Genomic DNA, 24,165 nt, shown 5'->3' with positions numbered 1-24,165 from the left:
GGGACATGCTTTCAGATATTTATGCCTTCACTGGGACTTCAAATGGTAAATGGCCTGTATTTGCATAGTGCTTTACTTAGTCCCTAAGGACCCCAAAACACTACATCCAGTCATCCACCCATTCACACACACACACACACACACACACACACACACACTGGTGATGGCAGCTACATTGTAGCCACAGCCACCCTGGGGCGCACTGACAGAGGCGAGGCTGCCGGACACTGGCACCACCGGGCCCTCTGACCACCACCAGTAGGCAAACATGAGGTTAGTATCTTACCCAAGGACACAACGACCGAGACTGTCGAGCCGGGGCTCGAACCGGCAACCTTCCGATTACAAGACGAACTGCCAACTTCAAAAACTAACATGAAAAATATGTAATAGTATTTTATTTCAAATTGATACCATAGGTGCATCTACTAAAAATCTCAGACAAGTTCAAATCCTGGCAACTCAAGGTCAGAGGTCAGGTTTTCTAAAAAGCCTGTGAATGAGTTCAGAAGGAATTTTCAAATTTACACCATAAAGTCATCTAGTAGAAGGCTGAGGGCTGACACTGGCAGTAATGGTGTGTGTCTGTGTCTGTGTGTGCGTGTCTGTGTGTGTGTGTGTGTGTTTGTGTGCGATGAACAAAGACAGGAAATAAACACAGTCCTCTAATAAAGTAAAGTATGAGGTTATCTGGAGAAGGAGCTGTGATCATTATTATTATGGTTACATTTTAGCCACTTGCTCAGAGACTTGAAGATGTTGCCTTTCAAACAGGGATGTATGGGCAGAGCTCTTTCCATTTCTGGGTACCTCCTACTGCAGACTACCAGTCCAATACCAGTGCTCAATAATTAGGAGGAGGAGGAGACTGGGAATCATTCTTTGTGTGTAAGAAACGAACAATTTGACCCTCAGTCAACAGCTTCAAGGTGACTGTAGGAACAATCATATAAGTATTATTCCTCACTGACCAGCTCACAGTTAAGACACTGTTGTCCTCTATGTTTTCTAGCTAATTTCTTCTTCTGCACCTCCTCACGTGTGTGTTGCATCCAGTGGCAGTGAGATCATATTAATTGAGCAACATGTTACCTCAACCACATGTAGAAACAAACCCGTGGACACTTTGAAGTGCACCTCTGAAGCAACCTTCTTGCTGCCATGTCTGTCTGTCTTACAACTCTCATGTTTTCATTCTCTGTTTTTATTGGCAGAAAACTTTACTGACACGACAGATCTAGGTAAAGGGGATCAAGAAGTGCAGCATGTCTGTCACCTTCTCCCCAACCCCAGCCTATCCATCCACACACTAACAGCAGTGCAGTCCACCTCCATTGCCTGATAAGAATCAGTTCTGCTGCAGGGTGAGGTGCAAAGCAGAGTTAATGAAAATTAGACTTAAACATCATCCTAGAAATGGATGCGATTGGAAACTAAGCTTTTTGATGATCTAAAACGTAGGTTTAAGACGTCACAAAGTGATTTCCTGACTGAACTGCTGTTCGTGCTGCTCGCCTGCCTCTCCTGCATCTCAGCATTGTTTTCTGAGAGTAAAGCTGCTGTCGGGGATTGAATACGCTCGCTTCCCACTTATTGTGTCTGGGATTCACACATTCAGCTGCTGGACTTTTCCCTCATGTCCTGCTAGATCAGTACATACTCTCTTGTAGTCTTCCTTTGGGCAGTGTATATATCTGCTGACCTTTAAATCCAATCCCTGATGGCATGCCTCCACTATACAATCTCACTGCATCACTGCATCGCTGCATTTTTCTGTGTGCTGTGGAACACAAGTTCACCTTGTGCTGGAGATAATGACTTCTCTGTCACTGGATACAGTGTCATGATGACACTGCTGTTTTTGGTGTGGGAAATAAGGGATGATGCACATACGTGCATCCGAAGATGGAGGTGTGTGACAGGTGTGTGTTGGGCAGGACAGACGAACACCATCAGCAGTTGGCATTGCTGCCTTGACTATTCCTCAGAAGTCATGTTGCTCTGTCATCTTCATCCATTGCTGTTCTTCTCTGGATGAATAGCATGTTCAGGAGATCACAGGTAATGTTGTTAGAAGCTTTTGGCTGAGCCGGCCCACCTCACTGAGCTCTCCTGCACATTCTGATATTGCACTAACGGCTGTTTGAGGGCATGCCTGGATTTGATCCCGGTGATAAAAGCATGCTTGCTGGGGGGGGGGGGGTTGGTGCTTGGGTAGGAGCATCAGTAGTGGGGCCCTTCACTGGCTGGATACAATCTCAAGTTGAAGGTACAGTAGATTTCTTTCAAGTGAAATTAACCTGAGGTGTGTGTGATCTCCACAAGGAGTCTCCAAAGTGTCAAAAGCTGAAGAAGAAATCAGTGAAACTGCTGGACTGCTTATATGAAAACGTTCTATACCAGAGCCACTATAACACCTTCTGCTAATACCTACTTTAAGAAGTATAAACATCTTGTACGTATTATGTCTAATCATGTTTCTGTGATCTACAATGGACCTCTTGGGGAGAGTTCACACACATGCCTTATTGTTCGATGGTAAATGCAGTGACTGTGCAACCGTATACTGCCTTCCTGATGTCATGACAGAACAAATAACAATTATACTTGAGTTAATCAAACCACTCGTTATAATTCTATCACCAGTGCTGATAGTTTCTCTTTGAGGTGTCTGCAAGAAAAGTTTTTCCCAAAGCAATCCAAGCTGTTTCCCAACTTTCCCTCAAATGGGTGAAAAATGTATCTTTGATCAGGTCTAATGAACCATGTATGGGTAGATTTAGAGTTAGTAGTGACTAAAACGCAGACATATTTTAGCTCTGTACTGACTGAGCTCTTTCCATTTCCCAGTCAGTGCCCAGTCTGTGGGTTACGGCCACCACGGCGTGTCAGTCTAATACCAGTGTTAGATTATGAAAGTGTAATCCTCACGTCAGGAAGAGACTGGGAATCAGTCTTTATGTGTAAGAAGTTATCAGTAAAACAGTTTTACATTTGAGCCTCATTCTGTTAAAAACAAAATGACATAAAATTACCTTCAAGTTTATAAATGTACCAAAAAATATACAATAAATATCTCCATCTCCATCTTCATCCGCTTTATCCGGGGCCGGGTCACGGGGGCAGCAGCCTAAGTAAAGAGGCCCAGACCTCCCTCTCCCCAGCCACCTCCTCCAGCTTATCCGGGGAACACCAAGGCGTTCCCAGGCCAGCCGAGAGATATAATCTCTCCAGCGTGTCCTGGGTCTGCCCCGGGGCCTCCTCCCGGTGGGACATGCCTGGAACACCTCACCCAGGAGGCGCCCAGGGGGCATCCTTGTCAGATGCTCGAACCACCTCAGCTGGCTCCTTTCGATGTGGAGGAGCAGCGGCTCTACTCTGAGCCCCTCCCGGATGGCCGAACTTCTCACCCTATCTCTAAGGGAGAGGCCAGCCACCCTTCGGAGGAAGCTCATTTCTGCCGCTTGTATCCGCGATCTCGTTCTTTCGGTCACTAACCACAGCTCGTGGCCATAGGTGAGGGTAGGGACGTAGATCGACCGGTAAATTGAGAGCTTCGCTTTTACACTCAGCTCCCTCTTCACCACGACGGACCGGTGCAGCGTCTGCATTACTGCAGCTGCAGCCCCAATCCGTCTGTCGATCTCCGGCTCCCTTCTCCCATCACTCGCGAACAAGACCCCGAGATACTTGAACTGCTCCACTTGGGGCAGGAACTCATCCCCGACCCGGAGTGGGCACTCCATCCTTTTCCGGCTGAGAACCATGGCCTCAGATTTGGAGGTGCTGATCCTCATTCCCGCTGCTTCACACTCGGCTGCGAACCGTTCCAGTGCGAGCTGGAGGCCTTCACCCGATGAAGCCAACAGAACCACATCATCCGCAAAAATCAGAGATGAGATTCTGAGGCCACCAAAGCGAAAGCCCTCCGCCACTTGGCTGCGCCTAGAAATCCTGTCCATAAAAATTATGAACAGAACCGGAGACAAAGGGCAGCCCTGGCGGAGCCCATCACCCACCGGGAACGAGTCCGACTTATTGCTGGCAATGCGAACCAAGCTCTTGCAACAGTTGTATGGGGATCGAATGGCCCGTAACAATGGGCCAGACACCCCATACTCCCGCAACACCTCCCACAGGACACCCCGAGGGACACGGTCGAATGCCTTCTCCAAGTCCACAAAATACATGTAGACTGGTTGGGCAAACTCCCATGCACCCTCAAGTATCCTGGAGAGGATAAAGAGCTGGTCCAGTGTTCCGCGACCAGGACGAAAACCGCATTGTTCCTTCTGTATCCGAGGTTAGACTAACGGACGAACTCTCCTTTCCAGCACCCTGGCATAGACTTTCCCAGGGAGGCTGAGGAGTGTGATCCCCCTGTAGTTGGAACACACCCTCCGGTCCCCCTTCTTAAAGATGGGGACCACCACCCCGGTCTGCCGGTCCACAGATAATACCCCTGATCTCCACGCAACATTGCAGAGGCGTGTCAACCAGGACAGCCCTACAACGTCCAGAGCCTTCAGGAACTCGGGGCGGACCTCATCAACACGAGGGGCTCTGCCACCAAGGAGTTGTTTAACTGCCTCAGTGACCTCCCCCCCGGAAATTGGCGGGTCATTCCCCTCATCCCCAGACTCTGCTTCCTCCTCGGAAGACGTGTCAGTGGGATTAAGGAGGTCCTCGAAGTATTCCTTCCACCGCCTGACAATTTTCTCAGTCGACATCCGCAGCGCTCCGCCAGCACTATACACAGTGCAGGTAGAGCACCGCTTTCCCCTCCTGAGACGCCTGACGGTTTGCCAGAATCTCTTCGAGACAGTCCGAAAGTCTTTTTCCATGGCCTCTCCGAACTCCTCCCACACACGAGTTTTTGCTTCAGCCATTGCCCGAGCCGCATTCCGCTTGGCCTGTCGATACCTGTCGGCTGCCTCCGGAGTCCCACAGGCTAACCAAGCCCGATAGGACTCTTTCTTCAGCCTGGTGGCTCCCTTCACCTCTGGTGTCCACCATTTGTTTCGGGGATTACCACCACGGCAGGCACCAATTACCTTGCGGCCGCAGCTCAATGCAGCAGCTTTGGCAATGGAGACGCTGAACATGGTCCATTCGGACTCAATGTCCCCAGTCTCCCTCGGAATGCTGTTGAAGCTCTGCCGGAGGTGTGCGTTGAAGATCTCGCGGACTGGGGCCTCTGCTAGACGTTCCCAGCACACCCTCACTACGCGTTTAGGTGCACCAGGTCTGTCCAGCGTCCTCTCCCACCACCTGATCCAACTCACCACCAGGTGGTGATCAGTTGACAGCTCAGCCCCTCTCTTTACCCGAGTGTCCAGAACATATGGTCGCAGGTCTGCTGATACGATTACAAAATCGTTCATCGATCTTCGGCCTAGAGTGTCCTGGTGCCACGTGCACTTATGGACACTCTTATGTTTATTAGTTTCAGATGTAGCCATTCTTGTATTTTGCTTGTTTACATTATTGTATTTTGCACAACTCTGTTGCTTGTGAAGCTCGCACACAAGAATTTCACTCACATGTACTGTACCAATGTACCTGCACATGTGATGTGACAATAAAAGTGATTTGATTTGATTTGATGTTCGAACAGGGTGTTCGTTATGGCCAAACTGTGGTTAGCACAGAAGTCCAATAACAAAGCACCGCTCAGGTTCAGATCAGGGAGGCCGTTCCTCCCAATCACGCCCCTGCAGGTCTCACTGTCTTTACCCACATGAGCATTGAAGTCTCCCAGCAGGACAACAGAGTCTCCAGGTGGAGAACCTTCCAGCACCCCCCCCCCCCAGGGACTCTAAGAAGGCTGGGTACTCCAAACTGCCACTCGGCGCATAAGCGCAGATGACAGTCAGGACCCGTTCCCCGACCCTAAGGCGCAGGGAACAAACCCTCTCGTCCACCTGGAAAAACCCCAACGTACTGGCAGCAAGCCGAGGGGATATTAGAATACCCACCCCAGCCCGCCGCCTCTCACCAGGGGCAACTCCAGACTGAGACAGAGTCCAGCCCCTCTCCAGGAGACTGGTTCCAGAGCCCAAGCCATGCGTAGAGGTGAGCCCGACTATATCTAGCCGGTACCTCTCAACCTCACGCACTAACTCAGGCTCCTTCCCCACCAGAGAGGTGACATTCCATCTCCCTATTGCCAGTCTTGGCAGCCGGGGGTCAGTCCGCCAGGGCCTCCGCTCCTGGCCGCCACCCGGCACACAATGCACCCGACCCCTATGGCGCCTCCTGCGGGTGGTGGGCCTGCGGGAGGATGGACCCATGTCTCCTCTTTGGGCTGTGCCCGGCCGGGCCCCATGGACTAAGGCCTGGCCACCAGACGCTTGCCCTCGGGCACCCTCCCCGGGCCTGGCTCCAGGGCGGGGCCCCGGTAACCCTATCCCGGGCGGGGTAAACTGTTCCCTCGATATTCTTTTCATAAGGGTCTTCTGAATCGCTCTTTGTCTGGTCCCTCACCCAGGACCAATTTGCCATGGGAGACCCTACCAGGGGGCAAAAGCCCCCAGACAACATAGCCCCTGGGATCCCTGGGACACACAAACCCCTCCACCACGATAAGGTAGCGATTCAAAGAGGAGTACAATAAATATACATTCTAATAAATACCAATTCATTAGAATAGCGATTTATATTACAAATAAATATCAACAGGTTCAAGATGATTACAGTGAAAAAATACAAATGATATTAGCATTATTTATCTAATTTATTATTAATTTATCTGAGTCGATGAGACACGAGGATCATAGGGAGGAACAAGACCTAAGAACTAGAAATCAGGAAATCATTAGAAACCCTGAATCAAAGAGCATAAACACTGGGTCCCACGTAGCCTAACACTTTGGACGAAACACATTACGAGACAACATCTGTCCTCCTGATGACAGAAGAATAACGTGCATGGATCCTTGGAATGAGATGCTCTCAAATGAGGACTGTGATCTTGCAGGGAATTCCTCGAGTGTTTCTGCTCAGGGATTCTTTGACTTCTCATGCATATGCATGCGTGTGTGTATACATGCGTGTGCGTATGCATGCGTGTGCGAGTAAGCATGTGTGTGTGCGTCATTGTTCATCGTTGTGTTTGACGTTCCTGCTACCTTGTCTTTAACCCTCTGCTCTCTCCTCCTCTTTTGTAGTCGAGCTTACCGACTCCTTTGTGGCTTCTGGTTTCACTCCTACTCCTACTCCTTTTGGTTATCCTTCTCCTACTACCATTGCTCCTACAACCATTAGTACCTCAGCTACTCCCACTCCTACAACTACGACTTCAACCACTACTATTGCCACCACTTCTACTACTGAGGCAACCACTACCATCCTTCCAATGCTGTTCACCACCAAGCGTATTGACCAGAATGTGTTGGGTACTTGCTGTTGTCCCATTCTAGTTTTACTGTCTGTCTACCATTTGAATTGAACTGTCTTCTCCTACCTGAACAGTAAGCTACATCAGTGTTTCCTTTGATACGCTGTGCTGTACCTGCTGCACAAAAAGTGGGGAGTTGCTACAAAATACTGGGTTGTAGCCAGCAAATATCTTCCTGGTCAAGGAGCGAGAACCTAAACGTTTATTTCACAGAACATGATGGCTTTGAGTTTCAGTAGTTTGATTAGTACTTGGACACTGGCAGTGTTAGGACTGAAGTACCGTATTTTCACGACCATAAGACGCACTGTACTAAAAGGCGCAGTCTCAGTTATGTGTGCCATTACTGTATTTAACACACACATAAGGCGCACTGGATCATAGGGCGCATACAAGTACCGTATGCGTATTTAAAAATAAAGCAGGAGCAAAACTGAGTTTGGTACTCACATTTTTATTACCAGTAATCGTCATCATCAACAACACACAAGCATACAAGTGTGCGTATTTAAAAATAAAGCAGGAGCAAAACGAAGTTTGGTACTCACATTTTTATCATCAATCAAACCCATGGAAGTCCTCATCCTCTGTGTCTGAATTGAACAGCTGCGCTAAATCTCCATCAAACATGCCAGGTTCACTTTCTTCACTGTCAGAGTCACTTTCCGTGCTGTGCGGCTCCTCGGAAACGATGCCGGCTTTTGCGAAAGCTCGAACAACAGTGCCAGCAGACATGTTAGCCCAAGCATCTACAATCCATTGGCAAATTGTGGCGTAACTCGCCCGGCGCTGCCTTCCACTCTTGGTGAAACTATGGTCTCCATCGGTCATCCATCGCTCCCAGGCCGCTCGCAGCCTTACTTTGAACGGGCGGTTCACACCGATGTCCAGCGGCTGGAGTTCCTTTGTCAGGCCTCCCGGAATGACAGCAAGCTCACAGTTCATTTGTTTCACTAGTTTTTTCACATCGGCTGTGAGATGGGCACGCATAGAGTCACAGATTAAGAGCGATGGTGATGCGTGGAAAAAACCACCTGGTCTCCTTACATACACCTCCCTCAGCCACTCTTTCATCATTTCCTCATCCATCCAGCCCTTTTCATTTGCCTTAATGATGATTCCTGCTGGAAACTTCTCTTTAGGCAAAGTCTTTCGCTTAAAAATCACCATAGGCGGCAGTTTCTGTCCATTAGCATGGCAGCCAAGCACAACAGTAAAAGAAGACTTTTCATACCCCGTTGTGCGTATCGCTACCGTGCTGGTCCCCTTCTTCTCCACAGTGTGACTCACCGGGATGTCAAAAGTGAGCGGGACCTCGTCCATGTTTGTGATGTGGCTGGGCTGGATGTTTTTGTCGCCGGTGTGCTGCAGTAGGAGCGGAAGATGGCCAGCTTTTCCTTATAATCCGCTGGAAGTTGCTGCGCTACCGTAGTCCTGGTCCGGATGGAAAAATGGTACCGTTTCATAAAAAGTGAAAGTGAAACTGCTTTTAGCCGAATGGTGACCGTCGAAACGCTTCTCCCGCTCGTTCTTTGCTCGATGATCCACCGCTCGAGTCTTTCCTCCAACTCGGGCCACCTCGCCTTATGTCCGCGGAAACTCAGCTGTGTTTTCTTGACCTGCCGGAGCTTGTTTTCTAGCTTCCTCCATTTGCGAACCATCGATTCGTTAATCTTAAATTCTCTCGCCACTGCTCGATTTCCATGTTCCTCCGCGTAGCTGATGGCCTTCAGTTTAAACTGTGCTTCATAAGCGTGTCTCTTTGCCATTTTCAGGGTTGCGCCCACACTTCACCCTTTAGCGTTCTCATGGTGTTCTCTACTACGTCCTCCTTACATCACACAGGGCGCACTGCGCTATAGGGCGCGCCGTACTTTTTGAAGAAAATCTAAGACTTTTAAGTGTGCCTTATGGTCGTGAAAATACGGTAATCGCTAACTCAGAAGTAAACATTACAATTCATTCATTCATGAACTTAAAAAACTATGCAGATATATTTGGGTGGGGGGTGAATATAGTTTAATGCTCTTAGTTTGATTTTGAGCAAAGCATGGAGTCTGTTTTGTTGTAGGAAGACTTGTGCAAGGCTAGCAGTCTGCACGGGTCCAAACAGAGCCCTGTGTGTGGTTGTTGTAACTGTGCCCTCTCTGCCTCTTGCTTCCAACTTTGAACCCTTTGTCCCCTACCCCACCCCCCACCTACCCTACCTTGTGTAGTGGCTTCTGGGCGAGAGATCTGGAATTTGACGGTGGAGCCTAACAGTAACTACGCTAAAGTCAGCTGGACGCACAACTTCCCGGCCAGCAGCAGCGATTTTGTACTAGAGTTCACTCTGGACAGTAAGAAATCAGACCAAGCTCAAACTGCGCTACTGAGATATAAACTGTGAACTAAATGTTCTGACTACAGAGTAGATCTACAAGGATAGTGAAGTAAAACCGGAGCTTCAAGGTGCAGAGTGTAGGTGGAGCTGAACAGGTAAAACCAAATGTTATCACACCATTTGTACATTACGGGAATACAGGACACTACAGCCTGGTGGCAAGGAGGAGCCCGGATCCAGGTTTGAAGTTCTCATAAGCATCTTCAAACCGAACATTAGAATGAAATAAATAGATGTAGTCAACATAAACGTCTGTTTGATACTGTGTGTGCAAGCTTGAGGTCAGATGGTTCAAATTGGCTTCCTTTTTGCTTTTTATAAGTGCATTCTTTTGCTAACAATTCACACGTAATCAGCTTGAAAAGACCTAACAATATATCATTTAGCTGCAGTAACACAATCTATAGTTAGATTTTAATGTGACTGGATGAGAGGAAAACATCTGGATGTGCAGTAGCAGTCTTGAAAATGTTTTCCAGATCAGCATAATATTGATTTTAGTCACAACAGAAATGGTACATCTCAATGTAATTATATTCAGATGAAAGATGACATTTTGTTCCATATACTTCGCAGTTACACGTTAACTGAGAGCCGTTTTTAGGCAGCATCTGCAAAATTATTTTCCCTCTCACTCTTTGGTTCTGCCTGTTTGAGTGCACCATGTGCATGGATCTATGAGTTCTGTTGCCTTTCTTTGCGTTGCTTTTGTTGGCCCGGCGCTGGGATGGGCTGCTTTCTTTGAACGGCTGTTTAACTGTGTCTTTGTTGCTCACCAAGGCTGCCATACTCACCTGCTTGGTATGAAGTGCTGTGTACTCTGGCTTTTAATCATCCCACCTTTTCACAGAGCAAAATTGGGTAGCTCTGATCAGACATCTCAGTTACTGCTGTTTGCCTCAGCCCAGTCTATAAAGTCTGGAGCAGAGAAAGGATGGAGATGTGTTTGTGTACTTGTGCTGAGATTTTAATTATTAATGTCTGCGTGTGAGGAAAGGAAGTGATGTGATTGGTCTGATGCTATCCACTTCTCTCACCCATCCCTGCACTGTCAGGCTGTCAGGATGTGAGATCTAGACTTTTCTTTCATACAGACTCTTGATCCGTGGTAGGTCATGTTTGAGGACACAGTGTATGTAACCCTGATAAGATAAACCACAGCAGGCCTAACGGGAGATCTGTCCAGCCAGGGTGTGTTTGTTTTTAGGTTGACTGAGACAAAGGAGACGCTTCTTCTCTCATTTTTGAGACAACAGGGATGTTTACTTACTATGTTTCAAAAAACATAGTAAGTGATATAAATAAATCTTAACCTCTTCCAACCTATTGTAGAGTAAGATGAACTCGTGTAAAGTAGTAAAGCTGTTTATAATGTGTGTTTATTGATTTTATTAAGACTCTTTCAAAAGAGTCCACATTTTTTTTCGTTTATTAAGTTTTTTTTGTTTGTTTCCAATTGAGAATTAGCTAGCTACTGGAGCTAACCAGCGCTAACTACAACCCAACAGTAAACAGGAAGTACCAGGGCTGGACTGGGACAAAAAATGGGCCCGGGCATTTTGACTAGAGACCGGCCCCCCAGGTATTATAGGAAAAGCCATGAAGCCTTTGAATGAAAACAAACGCTGCTGTGACAGTGATGCACAGTCTTGTTGGTATATGTATGATTTCTATACGTTTGACATCAGATTAAAACTTTGGTCGTAAGATTCAGATAATTATATCATAAAAGTGAGACAGTTTAAATGAGAATAAGAAAGAAAAGTATTTCTTTGTGCCCCCCTCTCCCTGTTAATGCCCTACCTGCCCCCCTTTGCTAGACCCGCCTCTGCACAGTTACCAGCTGTCAGCTGCTTAGAAAAGGATCCTGGTGTTATTTGTCTCTCAGAAACAGTTCATAACTTCAACTCATTCATATCAACCCTCTGCTGGTTTCCTCTTTCTGGCGCAAAGTGGGTGATAAACAAACAAGAGCGAAAAGCCAATCAGCTGATCACTGATCAGTTTCATGACTGAAGTAGCAACAGGAGAGAGAGGGGGGAGAATGAGAGGAGAAGAAGGCAGCTGTGCAGCAAAGACAGAATAACTCCAGCTTTGTGTCTTTTTCCATTGTAGCTGAAGTCCGGGACAAACGGTTCCTTTTCACCTCAATATGAAAGGTGTAATATTTTCTCTGACTGTAAAAAGTCAGCATAACGAAAATAAACTGCACCTAAACTTGGTTTATATCTGACCCAGATAGACTTCAGCTCATAACTTCTTACTTGAAGTTCAGTTCACCTGACTCTCCGCTCGGCGGCCGCCTCGGGTCTCTCCTGTTCTGCTGTTGTACTCTACTTTATACGGTTACAAAAACAACAAAGAAAGAAAGAAAACAAGAAAACAAATCCCAACAGGGTTTTAAATGCATTGAAGAAATTGTATTGATACTATCTCTACTCAATACAGAATGCATGTAGGTCAGGTCATAGACTTTACGACATTACGACAGGAGTGCATTATTGATGCTGGTGGGTTAGGGCTACCGAGAAGGCCCCGCTACATGTCGCTACAGGTCACGAACACGTCCCAACACACTGCCCGAACAGGTTACTAACCCTGGACAACCTGTCCCCAGAGTTAAGGGACGTATCAGGCAGAGCTAGCCACAATAACTGCCACAAACTGCCTTTTTATGTTTGATTGTTATACTTAAAAAAAGAATGTGGAGAATATATTGTTTAGGAAAAGGATTGGGTTACTTTGATTTTTTTACAGCTGCTTGAAAACAATAAACTAGCATTTAAATACACTGTTTTCAAATAGGGCTGACTGTCATGAGGATAATTATTTAGCCACATACACAAAAGAAAGACGTGGCAGATGGATATCATTTTACAAATGACAAAAAGCCTTTCTCATAACACTTCACTGACTTTTGTCAAACAGCATGTTCTTTGTGTGTCTGTGCTTTCTTTGGCTGGTTTGAGGACTGCTGTAGCATGGCTTGGTAATCACCCATGTTGGATGACTTTCACTTTGTGTGGCTAACAGCATGGTGCATGATGTCACTTCATGCTGCCTCTTCAGAGTGTGTCTCATTGGCATGACAGACGTGTTTCTGCTGAAAACGTGCAGGCTGTCATCACTGCTTTCTGCCTGGACCTTAGAGATAGGAGGGGGTCTGGTGTCTAACTGAGACGAGCAATGTTTTGCCACCTGACATAGATTTAACTCAAAGTGCTTACATTTTAAAATCCTGTTTAGTAGCATCTTCTCTCAGTATGGAGCTTTATGTCACTGGGTTGGTTGTTTGGTTGCCGTCAATAGACTTGCTGTTAGCTGACTAGTAACAGAACCAATAACCTGGGGAAAAACAGGGACAATAAAAGCAGTTTAAGGGGGTCGCTTTTGTTCTGCACCTAGCTGCAACAATGGGTTTTAAATCAAGCCTATACTGTCCACTTTCACTTTATCACTTAAGCAGTCAGCGGTTCTTTGTTGTTTGGCTAGCTGCACTGACTTGGGAAAATCTGCCTGCATTGTTCGGGCTACAAAGTACTTTTTAAATGAAGACTGTTTGGATGAGAGACCAACTAGCTTGAGCCCAATACTGCAGCCTTTCCTCGACAGGCCGGGTGCAACAAGCCGCACAATTAGCTTGAAAATAAAGTGTTCGCAAATTATGATATAATATATGCGCTATTTTATATAATAAAATATGCTCTTTTTTTCCCAAGCACATCAAACAGTTCACTGTGTTTCTTATTAAAACACGATCCAAAATCCTGACCTTCATGCGCATGGTCGAAGGAGAAAAAGCCTCCGTGTTAAAGTCTCCTTCGCCTAAATGTAGGTGAAGGAGTAATCCAGTCTCCAGGGGTGTGGAACCTCCACAAAGTCTCGGGGAAATATGCCGACGCGAGAACTGCTACATAATGTAACTGGACATACAACAGCTTGTGGACAAAGTTTCTAGTTTAGATGTTATTCTTTTTTGTTGAGGCACCTTAAGAAGTTAATAGAGACAATACAGTTCATCATTTCTTTAAGTAGTCAGTATACCGATCCACACTCGCTTCCAGTGATCGCTGCCCGAAAGTGATTTCCAGAATTTTTCAAAAGAATGATTTCTGGAAATTAAACTTTTATGAAAGAATATCAAGTAGTTTACAGCCAAAAAGAACATTCCCATTGTAAAGTAGCTGCTGCAAAGTGACTTTTATCCAGGTAAAAAGTGTTGTTGACATTAAAAATGTCTTATTTGAAGAGAGATGGAGGGTATCAGACATTGAAACAAATGTAATATCGCAGTTGTATAAACTTACCTGATAATCTTGATAATGCTTTCCTGTGAAAGAACGATGCAGACAAACCCCGCAGAATTTCAAAGGTCTGCTTATGTCCCACGGAGTTACTGGTTTTGTTGCTAGTTTGTGAACATAAACTAATGCAGAGTAGATCTATTGATGGTAACCAGCACCAACGTTGTGTACTGACAGAAGACGGTGCTGAACATGTTTTAAAACATGCTTTTCAGCCGATTGTATTCCAGTGGTTTTGCTTGACAGACAGTGGTCCTTGTGCCTCACTATTCCACTACTAGCAATGATCAGGATTCTGCAGGGAACTTGACCTTGAAGAAAAAAGTAGTCAGAGGGCCATAAAACAGTAAGATTAATCAGAACATATTGTCTGAAGTGAGAATTTCATAAAGTGTTGTGGCCAGGCATACATACTGTTTAATCCATATGTTTTACTAATTTAAAGAGATGAGTGAATCTTTATGGCCACTGTGGTCGCAGCATTGCTATCAGCCTCAGTTCAGCACCGCCACCCTGCTATCAGACAACAGCAGTCTCCCTGTAAAGCACTGTGATGCTGCAGACTGTTGTATGCCCGGTTTTAAAGTGGAGCGAAGGCCACACCCCTGGAGTGTGATTGGCCTCTTAATTGTGTTTCCAAGGTAACAAGACGAAGAAAGATGTAAAGAGTCAACAGCCCCCCATTAATGTGGTGGATCTCATCCCAGGCGTCGTGTATCACCTGAGAGTTTACTCCCATCTATTCAACAGTGTCAGCAGCAAATCTGTCACCTTTAAGACCAAAGCAGGTGAGACCACACCTGGCCGTGTGGAGCAAGGATGGGAGCCAGCTGGGCTCCTCTACGTATTTGACACAAGTAATATCTACACTGACTAAGTCAGTGCAGGGCGGGTTGTCACGGTTTGTTTAATTGATATCTGTCTTGTTTTTTCCCAGCAGTAAACCTTCTACATTTGAAATGCCTCAGATTTAGAGGGCTTGTCTTTAGAAATGGAATCTACATGACAAGAAGTACAAGTTAGTTTAGATCGTGTGCTTACTTCTGGTAGTTCACGGCCCTGTGTTTTTAACCAACTAAAAAGTTCGACTTTAAAGAGATATATTTATTGCTTCTGTCTTGTGTGTGTGTAAAAATTAGAGATGGCACGATACCACTTCTTTATGTCCGATACCGATATCATAAATTTGGATATCTGCCGATACCGATATGAATCCGATATAGTGTGTTTTTAATCAATAAAACTGTTTTTTTAATATCTTGCTGCATTTTGTTCATACTCAAGTTTAAATAAACAACAACACTAAAGCTATTCTGTTATACCTGTATGCAAAAAATGCACTGCACCCAAAATATTTCACAGTTCAGCAACACTGATCAATCTAATCAACTTAAACCTGCTCCATCCTTCCTATTCTGGTATTTTAAAGAGTACTTAGCATAAATATTAAGCAACCTAACTAATAGGGTTCCAACTCCCAGCAAAAACAAAAATAGGGAACCACCCCCCACCTCATGATGCTTAATCGACGTAATCAACTTTAATTTGATGCAGTGTGAAAAAAAATGCACAGAAATCAATTATTTTTCAAGAATAATTAAATAGATTCAACATCTTTCTTGCACGTTGTCACAAGTTTTGTGAGGTGCTTTTTTGATATTTAATGGATCGGATTACATTTTTTATTTTTCTCTGATATCCGATCCAGTAATTTAGGTCAGTATCAGACTGATACGTAATATCGGATCGGTCCATCTCTAGTACATATATCTGTATATATATGCAGATATATGTTACTGGTCCAAAGTTTTAGAACACCACTATTTTAATGCCTCATTGCACTCTGAAAACAGCTCTGGCACTTATGTTTTGGGTGGTTGATGGGGCTGCAGGGTGCTGTGGTAGCTGTTTTGGTTCAGGGGGCCTCTCACTGTGTACAAGTCACTGACCTTGGATCCACCAAAACAGCCCCTTCAGTAGTCCAGTGTCGGTGTTTCATGGCCCAGACGAGCCTCTTTGTCTCATTCTGACGTCTGGCTTTCTTGCTGCAACTCGTCCTGTCAAACCTGCAGCTCGAAGTTTCTCTTCACAGCTGAAACTGAGACTTTCTCACTACGACCACGATTAAACTGCTTGAAGCTGTTGTCCTGTGAGCCGCCATCACACAGCTGTTAACTCTCAGAAACTTGTCCTCTGATTCAGTCGTGTCTCTGGGTCTGCAGACCTCCTCCTGTCACAGTTTCTGAGCCTTTGGCTGAAGGAAGCTGGACTCACTGTCTCTCTGCAGGACAGACCTGCATTTATAAGTGTTATGATGGTCTGTGTCTCTTCCATTGTTAAATTTTGTAGCAACACTCTACTTTCTGGAGTACTGTTCAGCTGATGCTCACGAGAGTACATCAGTGTGTCCCAGCACTGCTTTGTGCAGACAGAGGGGGGAGTAATCCAGAAAAGCTGGAACAGCTGTAGGAAGTACCAGCAGCAGCTTTCAAGGCTTGATCAGCCTCCATTGCTGCAGAACAGATTTAAACTGTTAGCCCATGTTGTCCCTGAAAAAGGCCTTTTCGTATGTGCACATTAGTTTTCAGTTTGGGGTAAGCTTTGTTTTTAACCACTTCCCTTTGTACCATTTCGATCTATTCGTTGGACTTGGATGACTTGAACTGCAATAAATTACTGGAAAAATCAGGGTGTTCCAAAACTTTTGACCAGTGCGGTATCCTTCTGGTGAGTTAAGACTAATGACTAAAACAAGCTGTCAGCTCAAGTCCCAAATATGGGACATGAACATGAAGCTGGGATAAATCAAGCACCGGTAAAAATGACTGATCTTGGTAGGCGGTTGGTACAGTTTGTCAACCAGCAGAGAAACTCCTCATGCAGGCTTACACAGTGACTGTGGCAGCTGTGAAACAAAGTCCCTGACTTGTTGGGAAAAAAGTACATTTTTCAGATTAAATCACACAGTGTGTGAATTTTTAGGCAATCACTTGACATGGACAGGATCATGTTCACTGCATCATCCTCACTGTTTTTGGGGAAATGATGACATATTGGTTCTGAGCTGTTGACGTCTGCTGAGCGCTCTGGGATGGGTTAGGGGGTTAACCCTAACCCTCCTCAGATAAATACTAACTCTCTTTGCGTTCTTCTTTCTTGTCCACTGTCTCGTCTTGTTTGTCTCTCTGACACGACTCCAGCCTACATAGACCAGGTAGACATAGCCACGCAGGGCTGGTTCATCGGATTGATGTGCGCCATCGCCCTTATCATCCTGATCCTCCTCATCGTCTGTTTCATCAAGCGGAGTCGTGGAGGAAAGTACCCAGGTAAGCTTCCCACAGCATTCTTATGCAAGTCTATTCTCTTGAGTGAAATCGTGCAGACAGTGGGAAGAAGTGATTATTGAATTTGTGGCGCCACACAGAGACTGAATATTCTTTAATGCCGAGAGGAAGAATATGTCAGTAATGTCACAGTTCATCCAGGTAGTTTCCTTTAAGAAGATCAATGGTCTTAATGGTCTTGAGAGTCGTGGGTATTTTAGCCAGTGCTGTCATATGTGGCTACAAGGACATAGTTAGAGCTAGTTACTGATTCCATCTCCCACGCCTCATGCCATTACACGTCTGGGTGGAAGGATGTTGTTGAGGTTTCATCAGCAGAGCATTTTCTGAAGCATCTGGGTTCAAGAAGCAGGTCTGTGTATTGTAGTGAATCAAACCTTCAACAAACAACAAGCAGTGAGCCTGAAAGGAATCTTTGCTCTGAGCGAATGTAAGCTAGTCTTACTTTGCTGTGTCTGCACCCAGGCAGAGGTCTGTTCTTGCAGCTCCTCTGGTGACCAGGTGATGATGCATCTCATGCAAACATTCAGCGTGTTGAAGGTGCTCTTGTTTCCTGATGGGCCACTAAACTACCACCTTGACTTTTTCCGTCTGTCCACTGAATTCAAGGAATGCCAGTGTGGTGTGAAGCTGTCTGCTTTGACATACAGTCTGTTTTCCCAGGACTGTGGCTGGGCCTGTGTTTCTGTGCTGGTGCCGTCCTAACACAAAGGGATTTCTGAGTAATACAAACAGACACGTGTGTGTAGAAAATAAGAAAACAATACCTGATTGATCTTCTTTTGCTGTGGATTGTAAATATGTGCTCTTCATTGGCTTAAAGTATAAATAAATATTGTTTTACTGAAGCAGCTATGACGAGAGGAAGAACAGCTGCTTACCAAAGGGCGAGTGGCACACTGCGCTGTGAACTCATGTGTTTACCTTTGACAACATCAAAACATGAATCAATATTGTCATGCACTTTTTTAAAGAAAGGAAAGCACACTGGTCTTTTTTATTTAAATATTTCTTTTGATAAGTGAAAATGGGTGGGTGGTTTCAGACGGGGTCTCTGGACAAGACAACACGAGGTGACTGAAGTCTTCTTAGATATCTTTCAGCGCAGTATGGAGGAAGAGCGGTCAGCTTTCCATTTGTTTCTCACTCTGACCAAGAGATGATGATAAAGATGATTCCTTACATCCAATTTTGTGAAGACGGCTGCCCCGCCTAGAGGTTCAATACTGAGCTTTACAGAACTCGTTTGTTTTAACCCTCCTGCCATCCTTTAAAAAACTCACACCCATCACCCTAGGGACCATTCTCAGCCACGCCATAAAAAGACCATATATCCATATTTTATTCCACTTTAAATTAGCCAACCTTGTAAAACTACTTCTCCCTGAAATATTCATGTAAAGTTTTAATTATATTTTCGTTGTTTTAACCCTTCAAATCCCAGTGTTATTACATGAGCGCCCTGTGTTATAAGCCCCAAAAACCAAAAAACGAAACTAAATATTTCCACAAAAAACCAGTTGAAGTAATATGTGATTGTCATTATAAGTAGGCCTTTAGATGGACCAAAGATTGGCACCAACATACATTTTGACCTGCCATTATTTTTCTTGCATTTTTTTTGCAATTTAAAAATTAAAACTTCAAGGCCCTGAGTCTTCATTGACATCCAAGAAAAGAAGAAAAAATAAAATCATATGATGATAATTTGGGGTTGAAAAATAGCGTTTATAATGGAAGTCAATGGGCAGAAAATGGTCCCCAGGGTGATGGGTGTGGGGATTTCTGCTGCTCAGCCATTTTAGGCTGATTTAAGGAATTCACACTGGAATATTAACATTGACAGGTAAAAACTATCCTGTGGCAAGTTTGGTTATATTCCACTGAACACAGTGGAAATGGCAGCCATTTAACACATAGCAGTGGCACAAAAAGGTCCCAAGAAGGCAGGAGGGTTAAAGGAACAACAACAAACCTTTGGGAACAGGAGGAAATGAAGAGGGGTGAATATCTGCTGTGAGGGATTTGTAGGTTTCTCTTTGCACAGCTTGTTGTTGTTAGCAGCCAGAGTCGCAGCAGGCAGCCTGACTCCAGCTGATCAGTCAGTACCGGGAGGACAGCCAGCTGCTGTGTGCATGAACAAGTTGGAAACAGACATGACAAATATGATGATGGAAAACTCAGAATTTAAAATCAGGGTTTCGAGGTTTTACAGCATTTAGCTGGATTGCTGTTTTGTGTATTATAACGTAATGGCCATGAATGACTTAAATCAGAGTATTGTTAATGTTTTACAGTTTTTGTAATGTCCAGGTGGTGGCTACATGAGCTGTTTCACAAAGGCTCTGGGTAGGTGCTGACTCCGTGACAAACTAATATAACAGACCAGTGACCAATAACAGAGACTGACTTCAGTGAGGCATGTGGAACTAAAACTAAACGTTTTTAACAAATCTGACCAACTCACAAAGCTACTGAAGAGGATCAGGGCCACTGGGAAAGAGAAAGAAACCTTTTCCCCAGTGGCCCTGATCCTCTCTCTGCAAACCCAACATAATGCAACTGCTACTAAAACAGGCTTGACTGTCCCTTCACATAAATGCTCTGTGTTCCATGTTCCACTCGGCCTGAAGAAATGTCACTAAATGACCTGAACATGTGAATTCTTGTTTAATTGGCAGCAACTGAACAAAGCCTTGGAGTGAGCTGCTTCATATAGGACGAGCCCACACTCGTTGTTCATACACTCTATACACAGTACACAGTGTAAACTTAGTATGTGACAACTGAAAGCAACTAAACCAGCAGATGGGGACTAACTAAATGATTGTATTTTCAACATAAAGCCCTGAAAATCTGTTGACTCGAACAGCTGCAGCCTAACACCTTTGTTGTCTTCCTTGGCAGTGCGAGATAAAAAAGATCTCCCCTTGGACGCGGTGGATCAAAAAGACCAGGATGGATCCTTTGATTACCAGTAAGTATAAATAGCTTGTTCTGCATTACTATTCCTGTTATATGCTCATGTAAAGCTCGTCAGCAGTTATCAGTCACGGTGGTCTGCAGCCCCTTCAGTAATGAACCTGCATATGTACCAACGTTACATAGCCTGAGTTTAAAATTTAAGCAATAAAGAACTGAACCAGAAACACTATAAGACCACGAAGCACTGCTGCTTAGAGGAAAGCCAAATGAAACGTCTTTCAACATTTGAATTGAAATGGCAGCTGTGTCCAGCTTCTTTAATTATTACTGTAAAAGCATCAGCCCAATGTTGGTGCCAGTTTCTAAAGGGAGTTCAGTCTGAGTACACCTACAGCTGAGCTCTGTGGGGAACAGCATGCACAGGGGTTAGCTCCGTGTTAGCGCCTTTCTGTTGAGGCCAGGGTTAGGGTGAGGCTCCTCCTACTCTGTGACTGATTGATCCTTAAGACTAGAGTGTTTGAAGTGAAGCGTGATGTGTACATAAAGCTGCTCACTATTCTAACAACATACATGTGAATAACTTGTAAACACAAGTTAGTGTTCAGACCACGTCTGGCACATTTTTCTTGCACATTCTCCTTGCTGGTAGTTGGTTAGAATAGAATAGAATAGAATAGAATAGAATAGAATAGAATAGAATAATCCTTTAATTGTCCCACAAGGGGAAATTTGGTTGTAAGTGTAGCTAGTTATGAGTAAAACTTCTGGAACAGCAATAACACAAGTGCAGTAAAGTGTGTGTTGGAGTGTGTGCACATTCAGACTGGTGTGCGCGACTCTTTGAAGGAGCAGAGTTAGACGATCTCCTGACCCAGCTACACCCTTTATCTAGTTTGGAACACGTCCGTGTTTCTCTCTGAAGTGCGCACACAAATATATTCAAACTCGATACCATGTACTGTGTAAAGGCTTCTGTGTAATGTCAAGGACATGTGGTAAGTTGCATCTTTTGCTCCTTCCAGGTTCCACTGAGCTCTGTGGCCTCATTCTTCTTCATGACGAATGAACCTGTCCCTTAATTTGCCAACAGTCCCTTTAGACTAAAGACCTTTTAAGTTTAACCTGCTTCCTAAATCTGAAGTGGACGTGTTCTAACTGAGCTGTGTGAGAGGGCATCTTAACTTTCATCACCACAACTTTAACATCAGAATTTCATTTGTGACCCCGGGTCCTAAATGGGTCCATTAAATCACACAAATGGGTCCCACATAACGTTCATAACTGGGCTTGTACTTAGAATGACAGCTGCTGTTTTTTGACTCACACTGTGTGTTCAGGGTAACTTCGAGAGGTGCAATGAGCGTTTGACCCCAGCATGCTGTGCTTAATGATGTGTTTCCTCCTCCAGAACCTGTTTTCTGTCAGTGAACAGCTCAGGGTCCAGCCCATTCAGCTGTGTGTTTTTACACTAACCCATGCATGCACAATGTGGAACTTGTCTTCCTTCCTTCCTTCCTTCCTTCCTTCCTTCCTTCCTTCCTGCCGTCTTATGTGGTTCCTCACATCTTGTCCCTCTCTCTCCCCCAATGCTGAAATGGGTCATCTGTCCCTGACAGGAACGAGAACGAGAACAGGTACTTTGGTTTTCAGCAAAGTCTTTTGGCCTGAGCATGTAGGGGTAAGCGGTGTGAGGGTGGGGGTAAGAACAGGATAAGGTGTAGCATGTTTGGAGACTTGACAACATGCCTGCATTGTTGGCTTTTGGGTCAGCCTGCAAAGAGGGTGCAGTTTAAGTCCATGATGTGAGCAGTAACACTCCATCTGGACTGCATTTAATGTAATATTCAGGAAAAAATGGAAACAGAATTTGTATTTGCTCCGTCAGTTATGACCAGCTGTTCTTGCCCAAAACACAACAAAGCTCTGATTCTAGCGGTATCTCAAATTTTAGTAGAAATAAATTAGGAATGCAGATTTTCCTCTCTGCAAGAAGAGCCTGTCCTTTGTCCCAAACGTCTCCTGGTATTGTCCCCACAGTTTTTAAAAAGAACAGTGCTGCCTGTTAGCAGCAGTAGCTGGAGAGCAGTGCTTCCAGAAATGAGCCGAGGCGACAGAGGCCTTTCATGCTACAGGGCTTCGTTGTGACAGTCCACATGGTCACACGCTCTTGGAGTGTGTACTTAGTTGGTTGACTTCCTTTGTTAGTTGTGTTGCTGTGCCACACAGGAAGTGGTTCACAGCTTTGTAACTTCCCATATGGAAAAGAAATATTAAAAACTTCTATGATTTACTCATGAAAGTGGCCACTTTCTTACTACTTTCATACATTGTTTTAGTATCCAAAACATACAAGTTTCATTATCTCATTTTTCAAGGGATCTTATATGTTTTCACTCTTGTGTGCTTTTCTTACAAGTTTCACACAGACAAACTGTATAAGAGTTATAAATATCTTTTCCATGTGGACAGAGACCAGAGTCAGTGGTCAAGCTGCTGTTTGTTCCTAAACGTTGCTCCGCTCCATGGTGACCGATTGAGAAGGTTACCTAGGCAACAGGAACTAAGCGTCCACTACAAAGCAAGGCACAACAAACGACTTTTGATTTTGTACACGGCGTATCTGCCTGTGGATTGGAGGCTCTTTGGGTTTCTTATCTTTGCCCAGCATGCAGCCACATTGAACTACACTCATTCATTTTATCTACCTTACATTCATGACTGATTTAGAATCGCCAGCTAACCTAAGATGTGTTTTTCTAGACTGTGGGAACAAACCAGGAATGCAGGCACAAGGAGAACATGCACAGTTTGATATCCTTCTCGGTATAAGGCAACAGATCCAAGCACTCCACCACTTAATTCATGTCTTTATCATGCAAAGAGCAACATTTAAAACAGCCTCTCTTTAAATAAAAAGATGCCAACTCACAGCTAAGTAAATAAAAAGTTCTCTTTTAAATTTACTGCTAATCTACGAGGTCTGTACACTTTCAGGCCTCACAGAGCAGATCTCAGTGTTCACTGAGAAAACATTTATATCAAATATAAAGAATTTGGTTTCATTTGGTTGTATGTATTTATATTTTAAATACATAAAAGGTTAGGATTGCCATTTTAAACAAACTATCATCTTTTTGGTGAATCGAACCAGATGGTTTCAGTGCCTAAACCTAACCAGTGGGTGAAAGTAGCCTGCATGATGCTTCATTTGATTAAAAACAAATGCTGAACTGGACAATGTGGCACCCACTTTACACTGGAAAAATCGCCCCAGTAAAGTTTCCATTAACAGGAATCGAGGCCAAAACCACTTTTGAACCCGGCTGGAAGAAGCATGTTCGTTTCTGCTGTCGTTAAGTTGGGCTTGCTTTTGGAGTGGCGCTTCTCACAGAGCTGGGAAGTACCGAAGCACAAACACTTCCTTAGAATACTCAAGTAACTGTGGTTTACTTGAGTATTTATTTTTCTGACTTTTTGTTTAACACAAATCGCTGCACTCTGTAGTCCTGTCATTTTGTCAAAGAGGCTGCGTAAGCATTAAAGTTTTCTTTCTGTGTGCCTTTAAACATCAAACTACTCTCAGCCTAAATGGACGTACAGATAGTCGTATTGGTTTGTCCATTACCAGCACTTATCACACGCAAAGAGAGAAAAGACACCAAAACATGATCGAGGCATAATTTTCACTCGTCTGCTTGGGCGTGGCGGGAACGTCAAAGAACGATGTTGTTACTTTTTCCTGCGCTTCTGTTCTACACTGCAGACTTTGAGTACATTCATTCCTTTGTTCCTCTGAAGAGAAGAGGC

The 24,165-nt window shown here is 44.7% G+C and overlaps 1 protein-coding gene across 12 annotated transcripts in view; it reads left to right on the top strand.

Annotated features, from left to right (window-relative positions):
- The window catches only part of LOC147329745 (neurofascin-like), a 51,849-nt gene that overhangs the window by 23,740 nt on the left and 3,944 nt on the right, over positions 1–24,165 (top strand). For 2 of the 12 annotated variants that reach the window (XM_086291026.1, XM_086291028.1), the window contains 7 exons: positions 1,215–1,241; positions 7,170–7,397; positions 9,616–9,738; positions 14,728–14,874; positions 17,287–17,415; positions 19,747–19,782; positions 20,341–20,410. In XM_086291026.1, coding sequence (XP_086147152.1) covers positions 1,215–1,241; positions 7,170–7,397; positions 9,616–9,738; positions 14,728–14,874; positions 17,287–17,415; positions 19,747–19,782; positions 20,341–20,410 — 760 coding nt within the window. Of the gene's footprint in view, positions 1–1,214; positions 1,242–7,169; positions 7,398–9,615; positions 9,739–14,727; positions 14,875–17,286; positions 17,416–19,730; positions 19,783–20,340; positions 20,411–21,380; positions 22,614–24,165 lie in introns of those variants that run through there. The other 10 variants (XR_015128995.1, XR_015128996.1, XM_086291029.1 and 7 more) reach the window with 10 other exon arrangements.

Source organism: Aulonocara sp. 'chitande type north' Nkhata Bay, linkage group LG5, assembly GCF_057382095.1.
Source record: "Aulonocara sp. 'chitande type north' Nkhata Bay isolate Kocher_YH1m ecotype deep benthic linkage group LG5, A_spYH_male_GT1.1, whole genome shotgun sequence".
Classification (NCBI taxonomy): domain Eukaryota; kingdom Metazoa; phylum Chordata; class Actinopteri; order Cichliformes; family Cichlidae; genus Aulonocara; species Aulonocara sp. 'chitande type north' Nkhata Bay.
Note: the sequence above shows the minus strand (reverse complement) of the source record. Positions and strands in the feature narration are given on the sequence as shown.